Source organism: Ammospiza caudacuta, chromosome Z (genome assembly GCF_027887145.1).
Source record: "Ammospiza caudacuta isolate bAmmCau1 chromosome Z, bAmmCau1.pri, whole genome shotgun sequence".
NCBI lineage: Eukaryota > Metazoa > Chordata > Aves > Passeriformes > Passerellidae > Ammospiza > Ammospiza caudacuta.
In genome coordinates, this window is record NC_080632.1 from 46,192,312 (window position 1) to 46,213,181 (window position 20,870).

Here is a 20,870-nt window from a genome sequence, read left to right on the forward strand (position 1 = left end):
AAACACATTGTGGCAAACATAATTTTAAAAATCTGTGTGTGATGAAGCAATATTTGTTTTAGAACTGTTACTACCTTTTTTCATGAAAAAGGAAATGCAGTGCTTTAGTTGCAAAATGAAACACATTTTGTCAGAGCTATATTCAATTAGAAAGTCTCTTTAATGCAACTGTATTGTATAACACATAGTTACAATTTCAGATCACGTACTTCTTATCAGTAAGCAATAATAAATGTTTAAGTCAGATGGGAATCTGAAATACATCATTGGACTGGGATTTTAAATGCTATTAAAGCTACAATCAAAGCTCACCTTGGCTCAACTTGTCCAATATGTTTGCATTAAGGTAGTCAGACTCCTGTTAAAAGTTCAAAAACTCACATTTAATTGAAATTTAGATTAAAAAGCAGACATTAGGTACATCATTCATGCTAACAAATATACATAGTGGTGAGTCAAGAACAGAAAAACAGTACCACAAATAAACCATGGCTCAAAACCTACTCTAGCTGGATCGCTGCAGCCACTCTTCCTATACCGAGGAGCTGTGTATGCGTTGCTGCCCTGCTCTGCTGTTGTTGGACTCTGTCCTTTCCTTGAGGTGTAGACACCAGTGCCCATGGCTTTCAAGGAAGGCCTGAACTCATCTCCATTTACCACTAGGATATGGGAAACTTCAGGGGGGGGGGGGGACGGGGGGGGTAAAAATGCAAAATAGAAATTATTTGGCTGAAAAAAATTTCTCAGAATCCAGAGAACTTTATTGAGTAAAATAGATACAAAGGTGATATAGACAACCCAGAAATAGCTCAGTAGCAATGTTTTCTGCAGTGCCACATTACAAATAAAGCACACTAAGAAACCTTGCTGAGCTTTTTCAGCTTTTTGAGTGTTAATGGCAAGAGGTGGACACAGCTTCCCACTGGAAGTGGGACTCTGTATTCTGAGTAATTCAAATCAATCTAGAAGATATTTTTGTTAAATCTTCAAGCTGCTATTACTACTGTTGTATTGATCTTCAACATCAGTGATTTTATTGCATTAGGCAATATCCACACCATCAAACTCCAGACACTTCTTCCCTGGGAAGTCCCTTTTCCAATCACTTGTTTAAAAGCAAAAACTAAAAAAAAAAAAACTAAAAAAAAAAAAAAAAAAACCAAAAAAAAAAAAAAACCAAAACCCAGCAAAATAACAAAAAAACCCCACAAAACCCATTCCTTGTATTGCACATCTCACACAAGTCTGTGTATATATATATATATATATATATTTAAATATGCTACAATTAAAAAAAAAGGTCTATGGCACTTTGTTGGATATAAGTTTAAGAAGTTGATGAAACCACAGATGTTTGAAGAAATCTTCAATACCACAAAACAAAGTTAAACTGAACTAATTGGCACACAGGTTTTAAAGAATCCACAGAAAATTCCTCTACATCCTATGCAGTGCATGTACATTAAGAAGCAGTTACACTCTACAGGCATCTCATGAAATCAATTAAATTAGCTTTAAGCTGATTTTGTTTTTTTCTTTCCCAGAGTGCCTTTAAAAGCTGCTGCTGAGGTGAACTTCAGGAGCAATTTAAACAGCTGTGAAATTTAATGAGTGCACCCTGCACCTGAAAACCTCATCCAGGAAAAAAAATCACTATATATACCACCTTATCACTTGCTAGAAAAACAGAACCCTGAGAAAAGAAATTCTGATTATTTCTCCTCTGTATTTCTTCCCAGCCTGTCTTCTATCTGTACTACATGAACATGGATATTCTTGCAAGTTAGTTAATTATGCTGTTGCAGAGCAAGCTGATAATATACCAGCAACAAGCAGAAAAGCTGGTTCTTCTTGGTTACGAATGCAAACAAAAGCAAAATGTGCCACTGAAAATCTCTTTTATACTTAAAAAAGCAAACCCAAACAAAATGTACTATTGAATTTTTTTAAGCATCATGTGGATCACAGCAAATGTCAGCTAGTAACATGAAGGAAGGTTGTTCATTGTTTACTTCTCAAGCAGAGTATGCTCTCTCAACCTTTGTAAGGACTAACCTGACCTGATTCTGGCTAATCAAGTGCTTAAGCCAGTGCAGCATTTTTCACCCTAATACTGTGTCAAGACTTGTTGGCAGTGGTGACCTGGACTTTGGATTGCTACCCACCTAAGAAAGCTAAAACCATACATCTGTTTGGTAATTAATTTTTAGCTGGTTTAGATGGTACTCATACAACTGCTTACCCCCTCTTTTCCAACTGCAGGGCCCCGAGGGCAGGGCAGAGCTGAGCTGGTGGCCCAGGTTCAGTGCATGCTCCAGAAGGGGCTCAGGAGGGATGCCTGGAGGAAGCCTCGCTGAACCCCAGGTACAAGCCCAGTGCATGTCCTTCAAGTGTGGAGGATGTGTATGGAGCAACACCAATGAAGACACAGGTCTGGACAGGGTGTGTTGGCTCTGATTTTCACCCTCAAGCATCACTTTGTGCTGGTAATTTTGCTTCATTAAAATCTTGATTTTTGCAGGCAGTTGGTCCCAGACTATAACTTTTGGAGGGGATTTAAATTCAATATTTAAAAGAACAGTGAGTTCCCTGTTTTAAAGTAGAAGATGGTGGATGGGTGTTGCAGGAGCAGGTGAATGCAAGAAGAGACTGGGTTAAAACAATCCCTTTTTGAATACAGGCGGAAGTTGACCTTGTTGCACTGTATCTCAGAGGTCACCTGTGTATCTGTCCAGCGCATGGAGGCAGGTGCCATGCGCACAGAGGCACAGGCTGCAGCTGCTCTCTCACTGTGGTGGGCAGTAGGTGCTGGAAGGGGACCCCAGCTCCGTGACCCCAGCTCCAGCTCTGTTTGCCAATCCTCCAGGCTGCCCCGGGCCCGCCACCAGGACTGCTGAACAGCTATTGTCTTGTGAAGCACATCAGCAGTGCCTTGAAAGCAGCTACCTACCTGGACAGTAAAGATTTTAATAATAACTAATGACACATTTTAAGGGACTGACCAGGCAAAACCAAGAATCTCCGCTCTGTGTAATAGTGAAGCAACATTGTCACTAGATGATGTTAAACTACCAAGAAATAAGAAAAGGAACCTAAAATTCACCTAGTATTTAATTAGAACTACTCAGATCAGTTATCCCCAATGCTCCTATGGTACAGTTGCATCATTCCTTAGTTTGTTAAAATATCTTACAAACTTGGTATCAGAAGTAGTTCTAGTAAGTGAGGAACCACCACAAATAACACGAGCTGGCTTTGAGAAAAAATGGCATTTGTGGCAACGTCTGTTTAATTTCTGCTGATTTAGTTGGAAAAAGGTCTACTACTACACAAACAAAAAAAAAAAAAAAAAAAAAAAAAAAAAAAAAGAAGAAAAAAAATCTTCCCAGCCATCTAGAATTTGTAAAGGCTTCCTGAAAATTTTAAATTTCCTAAAGACTCATCTGTGTCTGGGTCATGAGACAGACTGATCTGTAGGCTGGGAATGACGTTTCACTGACGAGAGAAAAGGTACAATGTCGAATTAAAATGCGGAATCCACAGTTGTAGGAGAGGCTGCAGCCCAGATAAGGCTGGTGCTGTGGGCAGCTGTTGTCTGCTTGATATTTCAGAAGTTTTAATAAAGGCTGTAGAAATATTTCAGTTTTATCTGAATCAGGTGAGAGCCAGTCTAATAACAGCTTCTCTGTCTAGTCAGTGGAAACTATATTTACTTGCTAAGTAATAAGTTGCACACACCTTGTGCTTTAAGTTTCAAGAGAGCAAAACCTGGCAAGGACTTGACTGTCTAAATGCCTTGAGATTGGTGTAAATGTCAGCTTTGCTCTCTCAACATAGAGTTAATATCAAAGAAGGCACTGTACTTCTAGGAAGTTCAGTACCAAAAAGCACCTCCATGAAAATGGTACCAAACCAGATGATGGTGAAGAAATACACACCAGTGAAGGGAGCCCTTAGAAACAAAGCCTCATTAAAATAGGCTTCTCTTTTGCTTAAGAAAAAAAAATGTGCTGGCTTTTATTACTCTTTGAAGTGACCAAGGAGGGTTAGGCAATCCGATTAATCAGAATTTTTCAGTTTTAACAACATTCCTGCTATATACATGTGATTACTCACATCCCCAGTCGGATTAATATACTCCACTGTATCCTGATCACAGAAGGAAACTAAAAATATCCCCAAGTATTTACATTCTGCTTTCCTGGGATCCTTTCTCTGATCCTCACTGCCCAGCAAAGAAGAAAGACCCTTTCAGTAGTTCAGGGTTGGAATGCATGGGGCTCAATCACACAAATGTTAAAAACAGGTAAATGGATCTGCTTGCCCAGTCAATGGAAAGCAGATAAAGATCCAGGTGCTGGTGTTTTTCCCCACTGGAGTTAAAGGAGGCAGATAAGGTTTTTTCCTTCTTCTATTTCTTCTTGCACTTTGTCACTGGATGTGGCTATTTCAGCTTGCGCCGAGAAGACCGCGCAGATGAAGGTCAGAACGGTGCCGCCGATGGCTGTGTAGAAAGCCCAGCCCAAGGAGCAGTCTCCCAGTTTGTAAGCAGAAGCATAAGGTCCACAATAGCTTATCGCCTTCTGGCATCCCCAACCTGCAGGGTAAAGTATCAAGCCTAAGATAAGGAAGAGCCCTAGAAATAAAAACAGAAAGAAGTTTTACAAACAATCAGTCTAACACCAGATGCAGCACATCTAGTAGTTGTTATTATGGTCACTAATATTCATAATTTACCAGGATTAGGAGAAAACTGCCATCTCATCCATCCAATCTTCCTTTACTGATTGTTCTCTAGTATATGCCATGCAGTCTTTTAACTAAATCCGAAGCGACCCTATGATTTATGTTGTATGTGAAAGGCTTACTTTTTATGATAATGGGCTAATTCCTTATTTTAATCTCTGTACTCCTCGTACATCCTTTCCTCTCACACATTATTGCTACAAATACAGAGCATACAAAATATTCAAGCATCTCCACCTACTGCTTATGCTTGCAATTCTCAAAAATGTAGGAATACTTTCATCCACTTTTGATTTTATATTTAGCTAGCCCTCATTTAGCTTTCTTTAGCCATTCACCATAAATGTATTTGCCTGTCTTCCTCTGGATTTTGCCTACATTGATTTTCTTGCCTGGAAAAAAACAAACAAACAGAAGACAACAAAAAAATCCCACTCAAAACCAAAACAAAAGAAACCCAAATAAAACCAAAACCACAAAAACCCAGATACACTTCTACTTTTTTGGCCACATTAAGACATAGTAGAGAGATAATGCTGCCAGTTCACTGAGCTGTTCTCATAACAGAGGGATTCTGGAGTCAGCCTCAAACAAGCTGATCCAAGTACCCATAGCCAGTGCATATGTAGCCCTCGGATCCTCCAAACAGTTGACTAACTGCTTTAGAAGGAAAGCACTTTCCCAGTAGTGACAGGGGCAAAAGCCTCAACTCCCCATCTTGCTAAGCACCCCCACAAGTCTGGTGTGCCTCAGGCTGGGAGTGAAAAGCACAGACTAGTTGTTCTGCCCATGTGATTGTCTCTCATATTCATAGGTTTCTCTATGAGGACCATCTAAACAGTGAAGGGCTTCATTAAGGAAGTTGAAAGTCACATTAGTGTCCCTGCACACGTGTCTTTGAACATAGAAAAGAGATTTAATCAGAATGCCTAATTATGCTAGTGGCTACAGTGCTTTCTTATGGGCACTAAAAAAAAAATCACAATGAATTAAACACATACCTCGCTCCTACAAGGAATGTAAGAAGGAGCTAAGCATAAGAACAGCTCACAGTATCAAAATTTGCTTTCTGTTTACCTTAAAAATTTACTTAAAAGAAAAAGAAAATTGTGAAAAACAATTTTTGTTTAAATACAGTCATTTTATCCAGAAAATTAATATAGCTTTCCAGTTCCCATAAATATTTCTGATTTACATTTCAGGCTCTTTAGAGCCCTTTATTTAACCTGGTATGCTGATGAAAACAGCTACTAAAAGTGCTGTCACCTTCTAGAAGTAGGCTAAAAGTTGTGCACTAAAACCAGTCTTTTTTTTTTCTTTCTTGTAACCTCGAGATTACAAAGAACAGGTTTAACGACTTGTTTTCATCATCTGCCATTCAGTCAGACTAGCAGTTAGACTTCTCTGCAGTATGTTAGGGCTCCTTAATTGTTCGTTCAACGAAATTTGGCCAGATGCATGACATTTTCCTCACTAACAATGTGGGTCCTAGTTAGTAAGCACTTAATTTACACAAAATGCAAAAACCATCATCCAACTGTCTAAAATTAATGTCTGTGAATGCCAGACATTTCACAAAAGAAAGTCCTTCCTCCAGCGTTTTTCTAATGATGACACAACACCATGGGCATGAATGACCTAAATGTCGTTACTCTTTGGGGCGGCAAAATCCATTAGTGAGTGATATCCGTTCTCTGTGGAGGGATTTCATCACTGCTTACATTTAAGAACCAGTGACAAATTTCATGCAGTGTTTCCTGGCTGGTTGGACAAATACATTACGTATAAAGTATTGCTTTATCTTGGACAGGCCTGGATAAGCTGTGCATTCATCCTGCTGAGCCGTGCAGCCATTTCAGACTAAACACCAGCAGTTCCTTCTCCTCTATTCATCACTAGTTTCCTGTTCTGCGCAACCAGTACGACCACACTATGTATCTTTCTGACTGCACATTGTTATGGGCCAGCTGCTGCTCTCTCTAATGATCACAAGCCCTTTGGTAGGTAAAAATCACCATCACTGAATTAAGAAGCTGGATCTGAAATGCCAGCATAGCTGCTGCCAACATGGAAGGTTTTTAAGTTTATCACTCCATCACTCACAAACCTAGGCAGCCTGTGTTTAACAGCAAACCCAGCTTATGGCTGGCTGAGTGTCACAAACAGGACCAAGAAGACACATCCATCACTTTTTATCAAAACTAGAGCACTGAGCGACTCCTGAAAGCTACTGGTTCATGGAATGTATGCCCCAAGATGAAAAGCCATTACCCAAAACTCAGGCTCTCAAAAGGCACAGCACTGCTGCCAAATGTAGTCACTAGGACCTTACTGACTTAGACCTTTTTTTTCAAAAGTAAAGAAAAGTTCCTGGATATATAATAAATATATAAAAAGCCACAATTTTATAAACTTCATATATTTTCTCACAGATGAAAACAAAACCTGGAGGAAAGCCTTGAATACAGTTAGAGTACGTGCCTGATTTCAGGCAGCTAACTTTGTAACTCCTATACTGGACCAGCATAATGAAATCAAAAATGTAGCATTTTTGCTACCAAACCTCCTTTCTACTTCTCCATTTCAGTGCAGATAGAAAGTGTTTCATGAGCCTCTTAGCACTATCTAATATTTATCACAATTTTTTATTTCATTAATAACAGGTTCCTGCTTGAGAGGAAAAGTAAATAAAGATGATTCCATTAAGTCAATTCAAAATACCCACAAGAGAAAGGCACTCCTCTGGTTCACGCTAACAGGAAGTGGAGAGGCACAAGCCCCTCATCACGTATTCAGCTCAAAGCTCCCATATCCAGAGCAATGGCTGAGCTGTGCAGGGTCCCTTCCTGACTCTCCCAGAAAGGAGTGTTCAATTGAAGAAAAGCTTTGCCTCCTGCTACCCAGTCTCTCAGAAGAGTCAGCCGCAGAGCCCATCTCAATGACTCCTACAGCTTGAACAAAACATGCTCCACCACGCACTAACAGTGCAAACCATTGCCTAAATTGCCTAAAAGAGCAGACAGCGAACCAAAGCACTTAACTGTTCAACCACTTGCAGTCAGACACCCCTCAGAAAGATCCACCCCCTCTCCTCCTGGAAACATGGATGCAAAGAGACAAGGAGAAGAAAACTATCTTCTGTTGACAGTTTGCCTTGAGACATGTCTAGCAGAAGGACAGTAAATATTAATTATAGTGATTTTTTTCTTAATAAATCAGTTTTTGTTTGTCCCTGTGTCTTTGAAGGGAAGCCAATACTGAAGAAAAAGAACAGGGAATAAAAATTGAGTGCTTTGTCTGAACAAGTTTTCTACAATGAATCTTTTCAGTTCTTTGTGCTGCTGTACAATAAATTATTTTTAATTCACAGCCAACCTACCTGTGGAATTACTGCTGTTTGTTCACCCTGCTGGGAGGAACAAATTCACTCTGAAAACATAACAAGCTGTTTTCCACTGTGCTCATCTACAGGCACACCACAGAGTTCATGCTTGCACTTGATTTAACTCCCTTAACTTGTTCTAGATTTAACTCCCTCTCTGGGCACAGCTGCATTGCTGAAACTGCAGCTTCTGCTGTACACATACTGTGTACTGTTCCTACTTTTTAAGCAGCACAGCCCCACTTCTTGAAATCAGTTTGATTATTTTTCAAAATTTCCTTTTTGTTAGTTGTTGCCAGTTCTCAGTTACCTCTTCTCTGAGGAGTCCTCAAAACAGAGGTATGAAAGAATGTCACACAATGCTGCCAGATGCCCAGGCATGACAACAGAAAACTATTCAAATTACTTTTTTACCCAGAGACCTCACCTATAACTCTTTGGTGTAAGTGCTGTCAGCAGAGAACATTTTTACATCTTTCACATAACCTTTTATTATCAGGCCCTAATTACTTGCTTTTGAAAAGATGTCTTTGTGAGATTTAGATTTTAATGTTACTATTAGATTACTATATATCTCCTGATTACAACAGCCTATTAAACATCAGGCATTCTTTACTTAAATTGTGTAAAAACAACTCCTTTCTCCTAAAACACCAAATCAAAACCTTACAGCACACTGAGAACATCAGTATCAACACAGCAGACTGCATCACTGTGCAAAAAAATTTCAGAAGACAGTTGATTAATGCTTTCTCCTATAGGAGAAGACTTTTTGTATTTGTGCGCCAAGACCTTTTCTCCTTTTACAGGCCTGCAGCTGCAGCAAGGTATTGCTCCTCCTGGTTTTTATACACTGCAGCAATGCTGCCTGGTCAACATTGTGGAAAACCAACGGATAAGCCTTGCATTGTGGGCATTTTTATGTCACATTATGAGCTGGGGTTCAGATCTGAGGAAAACATTTCTTCTTCCTTGGAAGCAACCCTTGAGACAGGAGTTAGGGCAGAGGCTTGTTCAGCCAAATGAAGGCATGCTATTTAGTTTTGACAGTCTCCTGTGCAGCTGCTGTTGTGCCATATTAAACAAGAGTGTATACTAACAAAGCCACTTTCCATTGCAAAGCCTGAAACCATCTACTCATTCCCTAGCAAAATAGTAAAAAAAGCTTTTAAATACTGCTGAAGAAACAGGAAATTAAGCAGCTGTGATCAATGAGGTGGCACTGCAATAGGCTCCTATGGAGCCGCACAACTGAGCAGCAACATTTTAAGAGAGGAAAAACAAGGGTAAAAGGGTAAAAGCACGGAGGGACTAGCTTTGCAGTGCAGTGCAGGTGGGCTGCATCCCCAGTGGCACTGATCCTGATTGTTTTAATCTTCTGCAAAACCACAGGGGAATAAGAATCAGCCCAGGGACAGTGCATCAGCCAGGCACCCTGCCTTTACTGCTCACATTTCCACATGTGTCAATATGCCACCCGAACATTTCATGTGTTAAATATCTGTATAAATATACTAGTGTACCTTAAGCCAAGAAGGCTTCCCTATATGCAAATTTTTCCTGACAAACCCAGCAGGGAAGCTCCCGGGTTACCTACCACTCATGCGCTTTTGATCCCTTTGCCCCCTGACAGACAGGTGAAGGGACAGCCTCCCACCTGGCAGCTGCACAACAAACACCTTCAGTCTGTGCAGTGATTCAGTAATACCATGTTAATCAGCTCAAGAGATGGGCTCAGGCCTGCTGACATGGTGTTTCTAGCACTGCACACTGGCTACAGGAAAAGCATGAGATGCTGAATGGAGCACTGCTTATAGTACCCACAGCACAGGGCCCCAGACCGGCCTCTGCAGCTGCTCTTCAGCCCCCTGGATGGCTGCCAGGCCCACCAAATGCAAGCAGCTGACCAGAGGCAGGTAGGTCTTTGGCCAGAAAGAAAGGAGAGATTTTGCATGCCCTAGTGTCTTGGAAATGGCCTCTGGCTCACTCATAAATGCTGCATGAGAAACAAGAGAAAAATTCACAGCATTATAATGATCAGTGCTTTAAAAATCCTACCTGGACACGACACAGTTGGTGCAGGCTAACACAAGCAGGTGTGTTTTGGGGCATGTTGGAAGCATGGCTGTTGAGAGGGGCAGGGTTGCCAGCAGGCAGTGCACTGAGGCAAGTGCTCACCTTCATACCTTCAATCACTGCAGATGGCTGCTCACATATATAGATTTCAGTGTACCTGGGATACCCTACGCTGAGGCAGAAGTAGTTTAATACTACAACCAGGTGATGGTTCAAAACCCACACAGGCTTCTTTTTCCCTTTAGAATTGTCTCAGGGTGCTATAAGGGCCTGTACATACCAGAAGAAAAAAATATTTCCCTAATCACTGCCCTCCCCAAACTGAGGAAGAGGATAAGGCCCCTTCTCTCACGTTTCTTCTCTCATGTATTGCACAAAGAGTAGATACTTATAACCAAACCTGTGCAAATCTCCCATGACATTAGTGCTGCAATCTGGAAATACAGATAGAAATACAGCACAGGGGACTACTGGTGGGACACTGAACCATTATGTTTTACTTCCCTCCCAAAAAAGCCACAAAATAACTCAGTCTGTTAGCTCAATGTTAGGAATTAGGGGGTTGTTTATTATATTGGTATGATCTTACTGCTTAGACTTTTCTGAAGTGAAGTGTGAGCCTACAGACTGCTGTTTTTAATAGAGGAGATGGTAAAGTCACCATTAGTTTTTAATAATTTTTATGCATGTGGTGAGAGTGACCATTACTTGGGAGGGAAGAAAATGTGTAGACTCAAAGTAAAATCAGTCCCAAGCCTTGAAGTGACACTGCTGCCTCTTTCCTGGCTGTCAGCCATGTAAAGTCACCACGGTCGGGGGGCTCCCATGTGGTGGCTGTCAACTTAGGCAATTAAGGTCAAGATAAAGCATGTTATAAGGGAAAAGCCAAATGTTTAAATTTTTTCAGCAGTACAGAAGTAAACAAAGACTCTCCACTTGTTGGGCCATTGCTCAGGCACAGCCACCTCTCACATTTTACCTTAAAACCCCAAAAAGCGCTGAGTGTTTTTAATCTAGGATGACCCAATAAAAGGTTCAGTCAATGCTCCTAATTGAGAAATTCAGTTTTAGGTGGTTAATTCAAGGAGGCTTCTGAATCAGGAAAGAAAGGCCATATTAAATATTCTGTTCTTGAAAGACACAGGGGCCAAGATCCCATCTACTCCCTACCACTCACCATAACCTTTTTCACTGCTATTCAACCAGTGAGTGCCATTGCCTCCAAACCACCAATCACTCATGCTACCTTAGCAGAAAGGGAATGAAATATGACTATAGCTCAGTAAGGGAGGCCAAAACAACCACCTCCCTTAGCTTAAACAGAGGTAAAAGGGCTGCAGGTTGCTTTTTTCATGGCCTTACATTTCCTCAGTACTGATCCCATAGTACAAACAAAACTTCAGTTTGGGGGTGGGGGAGAGGAGCTGCAGAGGAACTAGGACTCAGCCTGAAGGAAAAGGCAAATGGAGATGCAGGAAGGGGAGAATTTCCTGCGGCTTCATGAGCTATTCAGCAGCACAGTGCAGGACATCTGTACTGGGTAAGAAAGCACAACTCAAATCCACTTACTTCCTTCACCACCACATCAGGAACACCAAAGACAGAAGCTTAGCAAAAGATAGCCCCTTTTCCTGAAAGAGCTCCTTTCATCTTTCTTTCTTGTGCTTGAGTGAGAGCACAGCATTTGCTAAGTTTAAATGTTTTCTTTGTTTGCATTCTACATACAAATAGCAGCATCTGTTGTGGCTCTGAGGCCTAGAACCAAAAATCTGACAGAAACAGAGCCCTTGTGCCCTCCTGATATCCCCATGGCCTCTTGGGGTTACCAGCACTCTTTCCCACACCACCAGGGCAAGGGTGTAAAGAAGTGCTCAGCATTTCAGCTATGTTGGTAGAAGTAAGAGACCTGAGTGTGCACATGTGCCACAGGTAAAACCTTTCTCAGTGGGTAGCATGGGAGTCTCTCTCACACTAAGCACTGTTTGTTGGAAGACATTTACGCTTGCCAAGATAATCAACTGCCAAACTTGATCAGTGAAAGCCTGAAATTTTTGTTTATTTTTCTATTCATTTTAATCTGCTGTGTGTCTGCTGGTTTTCAAGTGCCCACCTTGATAATGCCGGAGATGAGTCGACCTCCGAATCTAACAAAACACTGAAATCTGCATTTTATTTCTTTGAAGTTACTAATGGTCTCCCTCAGGCTCAACAGCAATTTAGCACTTGAACTCAGTTTTCCTTCCCTAGCATATTCCAAGACAGCAGTCCCCTTTGTTTGAACTTTCAGCAGCCAAGTGTGTATTAGATATCATGCTGGCATTGGGCCATATAGGTTACAAGAAGCACTATACCACATACAGCAAAAGCAGTTCAGACTGTCAGGATTTCCATCAGAAATCCCTCTCCCCTCCCTTTTTTCTTTCTTCCCACCCCAAGAATTCAGAATTCTGGCATCAGGAAAGAAAAACTCTGAGCTGAATCCAAAGAGGAAATATGCTTTTTGAAAAATGCATGCTCTGCATTTTAGAAAGACAAACAAGAAGCTTCCTTGCCTTCAAGGGCAAAATCACTCTTGCTTTGCTCTCCTGCTGCTTGGGCTCCCTGGCTGTTCAACAGCTTCCACTGCCTGCAGGCAACATCAGCTCACAAGGTGCCTTCTTCCTTATTCACCAGTTTGTCTCTTTCTCAGACAAAATAATGCCTTTGTAGAGCATGATGCCACCTATAAACAAATGCCCTAAACTATGCTGCAACTACTGTAACCTTTTATGTTATGGTCTGAATATGAAAGAGCTCTAGAAACCTCATGCCCCTTCTACCACAGCTTATGTCTCCTGCTTTTTCTCCCCTCGATGATGAAAGGCCTGGCTGACCTCCCACTTCCTCCCCAGCTTCCTCCTCCACAACTCCCACCGGCCTCCTCAACTTCCAGCAGCCAGGAGTCTGCAGTCGCATGGCTGCACACACCATGAGCCCACCCTCTGTGGCTGCATCCCACTTCACCCACCCCCACAAGCAGCTCCAGATCCTCATCCCCTTCAGATGGTTCCTATCACAACTCTGCTCAGGCCACCTTCCTAATCACCCAGCCTCCCACAATGGAAACGACGCCAAGTAAATATAACAGGCTGAACAATTTCTCGGCTCAAGAGATGTAAAACAAACTCTTTCAGCAGTGAAGACAGACTTATACACACAGCTGGTTTGAAACTGAATTTCACGTCCTCATTTTAGAAAGCTGCAGAGAAGTTTCTTTACATTTGAGGGTAAAGTTGTACTCCTGGCACTGAACTGTTGCCAAGGTCCTGCAGCATCTTCTGATGGAGGAACTCTCCAAGATACCAAGAAGGGAAAAGGAGAAGACATGGACAGTCATAGAGAAAAATCATAAAAAGGTCAGAAGAAAGAATGCAAAAGAGCTCTTGAGACACCTGAGAAGAGAAAGTACTGTGGAAGAGCTATCATTGCTTGGGACTGAGCAGGGCAACAGTAAGGGGGAAAAACAAACCTCTCAGACCCTGGAAAAGAAGAAACTTCTGGGGTGGCAGAGAGAGGCCCAAAGCTGCAGCATCTGGGCCCAGACAGAGCAACTGGTTTTTTTCTGATGTTTTCAACTGATGTTTTCCTAATGTTTTCAACTAAGCATCCAAGGGAACTTAATGCTCTCTGACCTGCCTGCAGCAGTCTTTGAAAACACAAACCTCTGCTTTGGCTGACTGGACATCTACCTGTTAAAGATGCCAGTGGCACAGGCAGCAAAATGCAGCCATATATTCACCTGAAAAAACCAGAGACACTCCTTGGTGTGCACCTGGGACACAGCATGTCTTCTGACAGATGCATCCCAATTTTTACATGCTTCTGTCAAGCCCCATTACAGCTAGTGGACAGTGAACAGAAGAAGAGATGAGAAGGGGGTGACTCATGACGGGCCTTCCAGATGAAGCCATCAGCATCCTGGAAAGATTTTAGAAAAGAGGAACTATTTTATCTTCTTTTGGTAAATGTTCCTGGCAAGGCAGCCCTGCTCCAGCACTGTAAAACAGAAGTAAAAGAAACTGAACTCTCAAACCCATTAGCCTTCGTGATGTGTCAGCTCCATTTCCCCACTGCTCTCCCCAAAGCCTTTGCAGGCACATGATGTCGAGGTCCCCACAAAAAAACACAGAGGCTTGCTCAAGTTCTGTGGCTGATAAAATGTTGGTGCAGCTAATTTAGCTCCCCCCCTAGTGTGCAGCCAGGGTGCTGCTGGTGCATTGCGGCTCAGCTGCAAGTCAGGCAGACACTGGCTCTGGAGAAAGGGTTGTGTCTGCCCAGCCATGGCAGAGACCAAAAAAGGAAACCAAGTTGCTGATTATGAACTTCATAAAGGAAACTATCAGAGATGAAAGCCAAACTTGGTTTAGGCTCTGTCCTAAGCTCTCCCCATCCTCCTTTGAGGCTAGGTTATGTTTATATTATATTACTTAGCAACAAAGTGAAGTACACAAGCCCAAATAAAACTTGTAAATACATAGGCAATTACACTACAGACTTACCAATATATGTCAGTACCGGATCACCAATTATTTACTTCCTATAGCTACATGATTACTGTGAAAATTTACTTTGAATTGATTCTTGTCCGCTAGAATGTAATAATATCCTTTCTCCTCCAGCCTCTGCATTTCAAGTGATTCACAGACTAAAAGTAGAACACTTTCCCTAAAAAGACATACAAATGAAAGTCTGCCTGGTCTTCCTGCTGCTGGATAGTAATTATCTATTCAATTAGATGTCTCCATTCTCTGCACTCTCTAATGCAGAGAAAACGTGCTTATCCAGATGAAACAATCTTCAAACATCTACAAAACCAGGGCTATTGATGACTGTTTCTACAGCTGCAGAATAAAAGGCATTGCAGTCTGAAAGTGGTAGAAGTTCTTGCTCCGTAACAAAGGAATTACAGGAGTTTGAACAACAACAGCCATATTTTCTTCCTTTATGGCCTTGTATTTCTCATTTTCTGCCACAAAAATAATAAAAGAATCCATGATATGGTCAAGATACTTGTATGGCTTCCTCCTACTGATCTAAATGACAGTTTGCACATTTGTCCAAGGGCCATAACAGAAAAGATGTTGCTTTCTGTTCTGTAATTTCACCATAGGCATCATCCACAACTAATCTTGCTAGACTGGAAAGATATATCCGGTGTCTGTTATTGTTTTGTCATGATGAATTCCAGGAGTAAATTAGGTTGTTGTATGTTTTTAATTATATTAAATCTCTACTACAAAGATATAGAGATTTTAAGGGAGATTTAAGTCTGCAAGATCCTGAGTTCCTGTAGATGACTCTACCATGTGTGCATCTCATGTTTAAAAAGGAGATGTTTGACATACTTGCAAATATTGTAGTGATATAGGCTGATCAACAAAATTATTTTGTAAATTCTTCTTGTACACTTACTTAAACCATAATTGTTCACATTAGAAAGAATGATGCTATGCTTAAAATTATTAAGTCAGGGTTATACTTGCTCTCTGGTCAGGACATTAGTTTATCTATCATAATGCCTGTCTGAATTAGCCATGCTGACAACTGCCCCTCTTGAGCAACTTGCTTAAAAAAAAAAAAAATTTTTCAAAACTCAGGAGCTGACAAAGTTTAAATTAGCAGCCACCATTAGTCAAAAGGAAAATAATTGCAACTAAGTAAGCAGATGCTGTAATACTCCTGGAACAAAAGTAGCAGTTAAAATTAAATCTTGAGAAAACAAGCTGTGAGCCACAAGATGCCTGGCTGTAAATACTGGCAGTAACGTTTCAGTAAGGTGACTTTTCTCTTACCCAGTTTCATGCTGTGTCATTTATCTGAATTTTAAGAAGGGAAGTGCTTCTATGCTCAGTACAGCTTGAGAAGGACTGATCTATGCCCTAACACATACAAAATGCTTTGTCAACTATACCGTTCAATGTTTTAGGCTGCAAATCCTATTCTGGGTACAGCTGGATTGATAATAAAACATTAAACTGTCTTAGCATGCATTTTCTCACAAATGCAGGGTCTCCAAATCCTACTCTAAAATAAAAGTATCTTTTACTTGCTAATCCTAGGTATTTTGAGATGGTATCAGAGTTGTAAGTAAAGTTATCTTTTCAAAAGACCCAAATCTGACATGCCAAAGATCTATTTATGCTGCTAACCAATCTCTCCCATAAAAATGCCCCTCTGAAAGAAAACAAGTAATAATTGCATCTCCTGGAAAAACAGTCATGGATTATTCTGAAGTATAGAATAAGAAAGGAAACAATTTCCACTGGTTTAATCTGCACTGCCAAGCAGCTTCCTTGTCACACTGCCTGGGGCAAATTCTGTGCACCAGGACTGACTACAGCAAAACCTGTGATGTCCATCTGAATGACCTGAAATGCTAATCGTATGCCATCATATGAACAGAAGCATCTTTAGCCAATCTAGGGATATAATTCTGCTCCAGAAGCACAAACCTTACATTGTGAGTGACATGAAATAAGCGTTATGCTTCCATACAGAAGATGAATGAAGTGGTCAAGAGTGAGAGCCACTGTGGTAGTGCTTCAGGAGGCAGCATCAGCCAGTCCCCGGCATGTAATGCTGGCTTTGGAGGGTTGCAGCAGGCAGTAAAGTCAGTCTTCACCTACTTCCCCATGTGTATTTAGAATAAGATTATGTTAGGTCTCAACTAAGCAAATGAAACCATCCAGCTTCAGATAAAGGTCTGAATACCTATCATTACATCTCCTGTTTAGGTATAGCCACCACAGACATGTTTGGCCACCTCAGTGGAGGTGAGAAGGGATTCACATTTCAAGCAAAACAAGTTAAAACCTAATTTTTTGTTGTGATTAAATAATTTTGTGAATTGAAAACATCTGCTTAAGAGCCCCCTGAGATAAAAAGAGGAGGGGGCCCTGCTCATTCCCTCCCTCTTCACAGATCTCTGGGGGCTGCCAGAGGCAGGGCTGATGACCATTCTCCTCCTCCAGATGACCACACACACAGAGAGCACAAAAGATGAGATAGGTTTTCCCAGGGATCAGTGGCAACTACAGAAGAATGAATAATTCTCTAACTAAGGCTGTCCAGGGTTGGTTTACTAACAGTCATTTAATCTCTGTAAAATCTATGAGCTTATGCAGAAACACCTAATCTCTAGAACAAATTCATCTTTTAAGGCAAAGCACAGCTGATCCTTGAACAGTAAAAAGACAAGCTCACTGGGCTGTGTAAATGCAGCTGAACAATAAGGTGGCTAAAGGAAAGGTTTATCTCAAGGTATCACTTGTCAGGCTCACAGCTTTGAAGGAGGCTGCTTCACATGAAATGCTGGAGGAACTGGGTGTGCGGCTATTACCAGTTCTTAGCCCTAAAGTGCTTTTTACTCTCACCACAGTCATGAAGCCTTTGAGACACTAAGGAAACTGCCTTCAGTCCATGGAAAAATTACTAAAGTAGCAAGAGGGAGATAGACTGCCTTAATATGAGTATTAACTTTGTTCTCTGCTGGTAGCAAAGGACAGAAGTTTTTGTAACTGAAAGAAATTCAAACAGAGGGGAAAAAAATGAACAGCAAACAAAAGAATACTGGTCAGTTCATTCTGGCACACATTACGCTGCAATTCTGCTGCCAGTGTCAATGTATTACATGCTGTGTAGCTATAAATTTCAGTTATGTTTGAATAAACACCAGCATATAGAATCACTTTGGGTCTGCCTAATGCAGTCTGTCTGCAGGCAGGCCAGAATTGCTATGTTTCTTCATCTGAATCACCCCAAAATTAAAAGTTTAGTTGCTCTCAAAGTGCACATACCTGCAATCCCTTGTAGCAGCCCACAGACATTAAAAATGCTTTTCTTCATAATACTCTGCACGCACATAGTAAAGACAGACACAAATGCCACGGTGCAGAGAATCATGATTCCCATGGCTAGGAAAATAGCGGTTGCCTGCCAGAACCCACTGGCAATCTCACTGAAGTTTTCAGCGTAAGGACCACAAAGCGTGTCTCGTCTGGAGAACTGCATGTGGGAGATCCTGGTGCAGCGCCCGTAGATGCCCAGCGTTGGACGGTAGGGCTCCTGCTGTCCCCCCATTCTGTTGTCCACCTCCTCGGAGCTGGAAGGCTTTGCTTTGCCAATCAGCCAGTCTGCACTCATGAAGGCAATGAGCTCTGCAAAAGCCACCACGATACTCAGGAGAGTCCATAGCATAGACCGACACGTTACAATGACATGACACATATTGATGTCCAGTGCTTGTGATCAGTGCAGCACACTTAAAATCCAGACACAAGGGAGAAAAAATTAAATTAAAAAAGGAAAAGGACTCTAAGAATATCACTGTGGCTGCTCTGACTACTTTCCCAACTCTCTCACAAAGGCCAAGATGAAGCTTCTCAGGAGAAGAAGTGAGCAGCCTCAAGTCTTGCAAGCAGTGCAATCATTTGCTCTCTCTGTTTAGTTCCTCCTTTTTTCTTTCTGAGATGCTGAGCTCTGAAGCATGCGTTTCTTTCTTAACATTCATACTGGCACATGACACTGCAGGCTGGTGGGGGAGGCTACAAGGACTGCCCACTGTTTGACATCATACACCTACAAGAAAAGAGAAAACACATCAGCAGTGAGAAATAAGTCATTTCCACCCCCACAACAAACCAAGATCTGGCACAGATTCACATCAACATACAAAGCTCTAACAAGGGCTAGTCAAACAGAGCCTGCTGGAAGCCTCCCTGATTTGTTGTGGAGGAGTAATTAATCTCCCTCCCACTGCTGCCAATACTTACAGTATCTGCTGTGCCCTATCCCATGGTGGGTGTTTGTCAAACACTGCAAGCAAAGGTCTCAGTGACACCCAGTGGTCCCACCCACTCCTACCTCCACACCCCCATCATCTTCTGGTCCAAATTACCAAGGGTGCTGGCGGTCACCCAGCAAAATGTTTGGACACGTTTAAGCAGTTTCACAGATGTGCAGCTCCTGCCTTCACTTTGGGGAGGCATCACAGCCCGACTTTGTGATCAAGGCTGAGCACAGCTCCACAAGCTATGGGCACCTAGGTGCAAAGGGCAATGAAGGAACCTTGTTCCAACCTTCCGGGTTTCTGCTGACTGCAGCTGAGCCAGCCCCGCCTCAAGAAGAGGTGAACAAGATTACAGCTGCAGACAGCTCACCCTGTGATGTGGTGACCCCTTTGAAGCCTGGATTTTGCAAGGAGTGGTGCCTCCCTGGGTCTGGGATCAAGGTTTGCACCAGTGTTTCAGGAAAACAATCTGCCTGCAGGTAAGTCACACACCTCATCTTGAACTGCTGCCACCACTGGCAGCCTCTGGTGACTCATGCCATTGTGAACAGGAATCTATGGAAAAGTGCCCCAGTCACTGCCAAGGGGCCAAAAGTGCCAGTCAGAGGGGTTGCCTGCCAGCCGTGAGCCTCCCAACTCCCCTCAATTCCCCTCCTCCACAGCCCTTTGTAGGCTGCAACTGCAGCAAAATGTTCCCCAGGGCTTTCCCCAAGCCATTACACAGCCTTTCAACAGTGGCTGATGACATTCCCAGAGTTACACTTATCTTAGCACAAGAGGCAGAGATCACTATACTTCCAAGTCCTATCCAAATATCAGCCTCAAAATAACAAACAGGTCATCCCACACGCCTCTGCTCTTGAACTGAAACAGTGTTGCCTGAAAGCAAGGGTGGGAGCAGGAAATGCCCTCATGTTACCCCCGCCAGGATGAGAATGTAGCACTTTGAAGTTTTCTTCACCAAACCCCAAATACTGACATTGAACTGGAGGCAAGAGTAAAGAACCAGATCCGGACCTCACTGCTGGGCTGCTTCAGTCACCAGATGCCAGAAAAACAGGCATCCTTAATATTTTTTTTTAGGTTTGTCGTGAGGTTGGTATTTAATTTCTCAAGAGTTCTGAGTTAGGTGGTTGAATATTAGTCCCACTGAATGTAAAATGAAGCATACACATGCAGCTTCACACATTCAGAATTTCATCCAGAAATTTCTACTCCCTTCTATATTAGATATAGTGAATCATCTGCAAGATTTCATCCAGAAATTTCTACTGCCCTTGTACTAGTTGTAGTGAATTGTCTGATCTGCAGATTGCTTTGGTAAAAGAGGCTTAAAGCTGATATGCCAAAACCAGAATTTGTCTCCTGTAGTTCAGTGTTATGGCACTGCCTTAAAAAAGGGCCTTTAGACATAGTGAGCACTTCTGCTAATTTTACATTTTGGCGGGGGGGGGGGGGGGGGGCATTAAATTTTCAAGCAACCTGATATGCTAATGACTTGAATACACCCATTGTAATAACAGAGAGCTGAAGTGTCAGCCTGCCAAAGAAAGTTAATTTGCTCAGTATTTCCACTTAAAATAATGACTGGAATGTAGAAAATGTCCACTACAAACCAGTATTCTTCTGATGTCATCTGCATGGTTAGAGAGAATTTAGTTGAAAATGCTTTTATTTTTTTAAAATATGCTCCAGAAAGCTCTAAAATCTGTATTTCTCTGCAAGAACTATGCCCATATGAACTCCTCATCTTTGTAATTCCAGGATTTTCAGTGAGGTGGAAGGGACGTCAGAGCTGAACGTCCCATAATGGCTGTTACTGTTGACTCTGTACTGCTA

General features: G+C 41.9%; 1 protein-coding gene across 1 annotated transcript; it reads right to left on the reverse strand.

Moving 5' to 3' along the window:
- Positions 1–3,461: 3,461 nt before the first annotated feature.
- On the reverse strand, positions 3,462–18,469 carry LHFPL2 (LHFPL tetraspan subfamily member 2). The gene is made up of 2 exons (XM_058824224.1): positions 18,040–18,469; positions 3,462–4,636 (listed from the first exon to the last, which is right to left on the reverse strand). The coding sequence occupies exons 1-2, from the start codon at positions 18,467–18,469 to the stop codon at positions 4,380–4,382; spliced, it is 687 nt and encodes a 228-aa protein (XP_058680207.1). The 3' UTR covers positions 3,462–4,379.
- Positions 18,470–20,870: the final 2,401 nt, after the last annotated feature.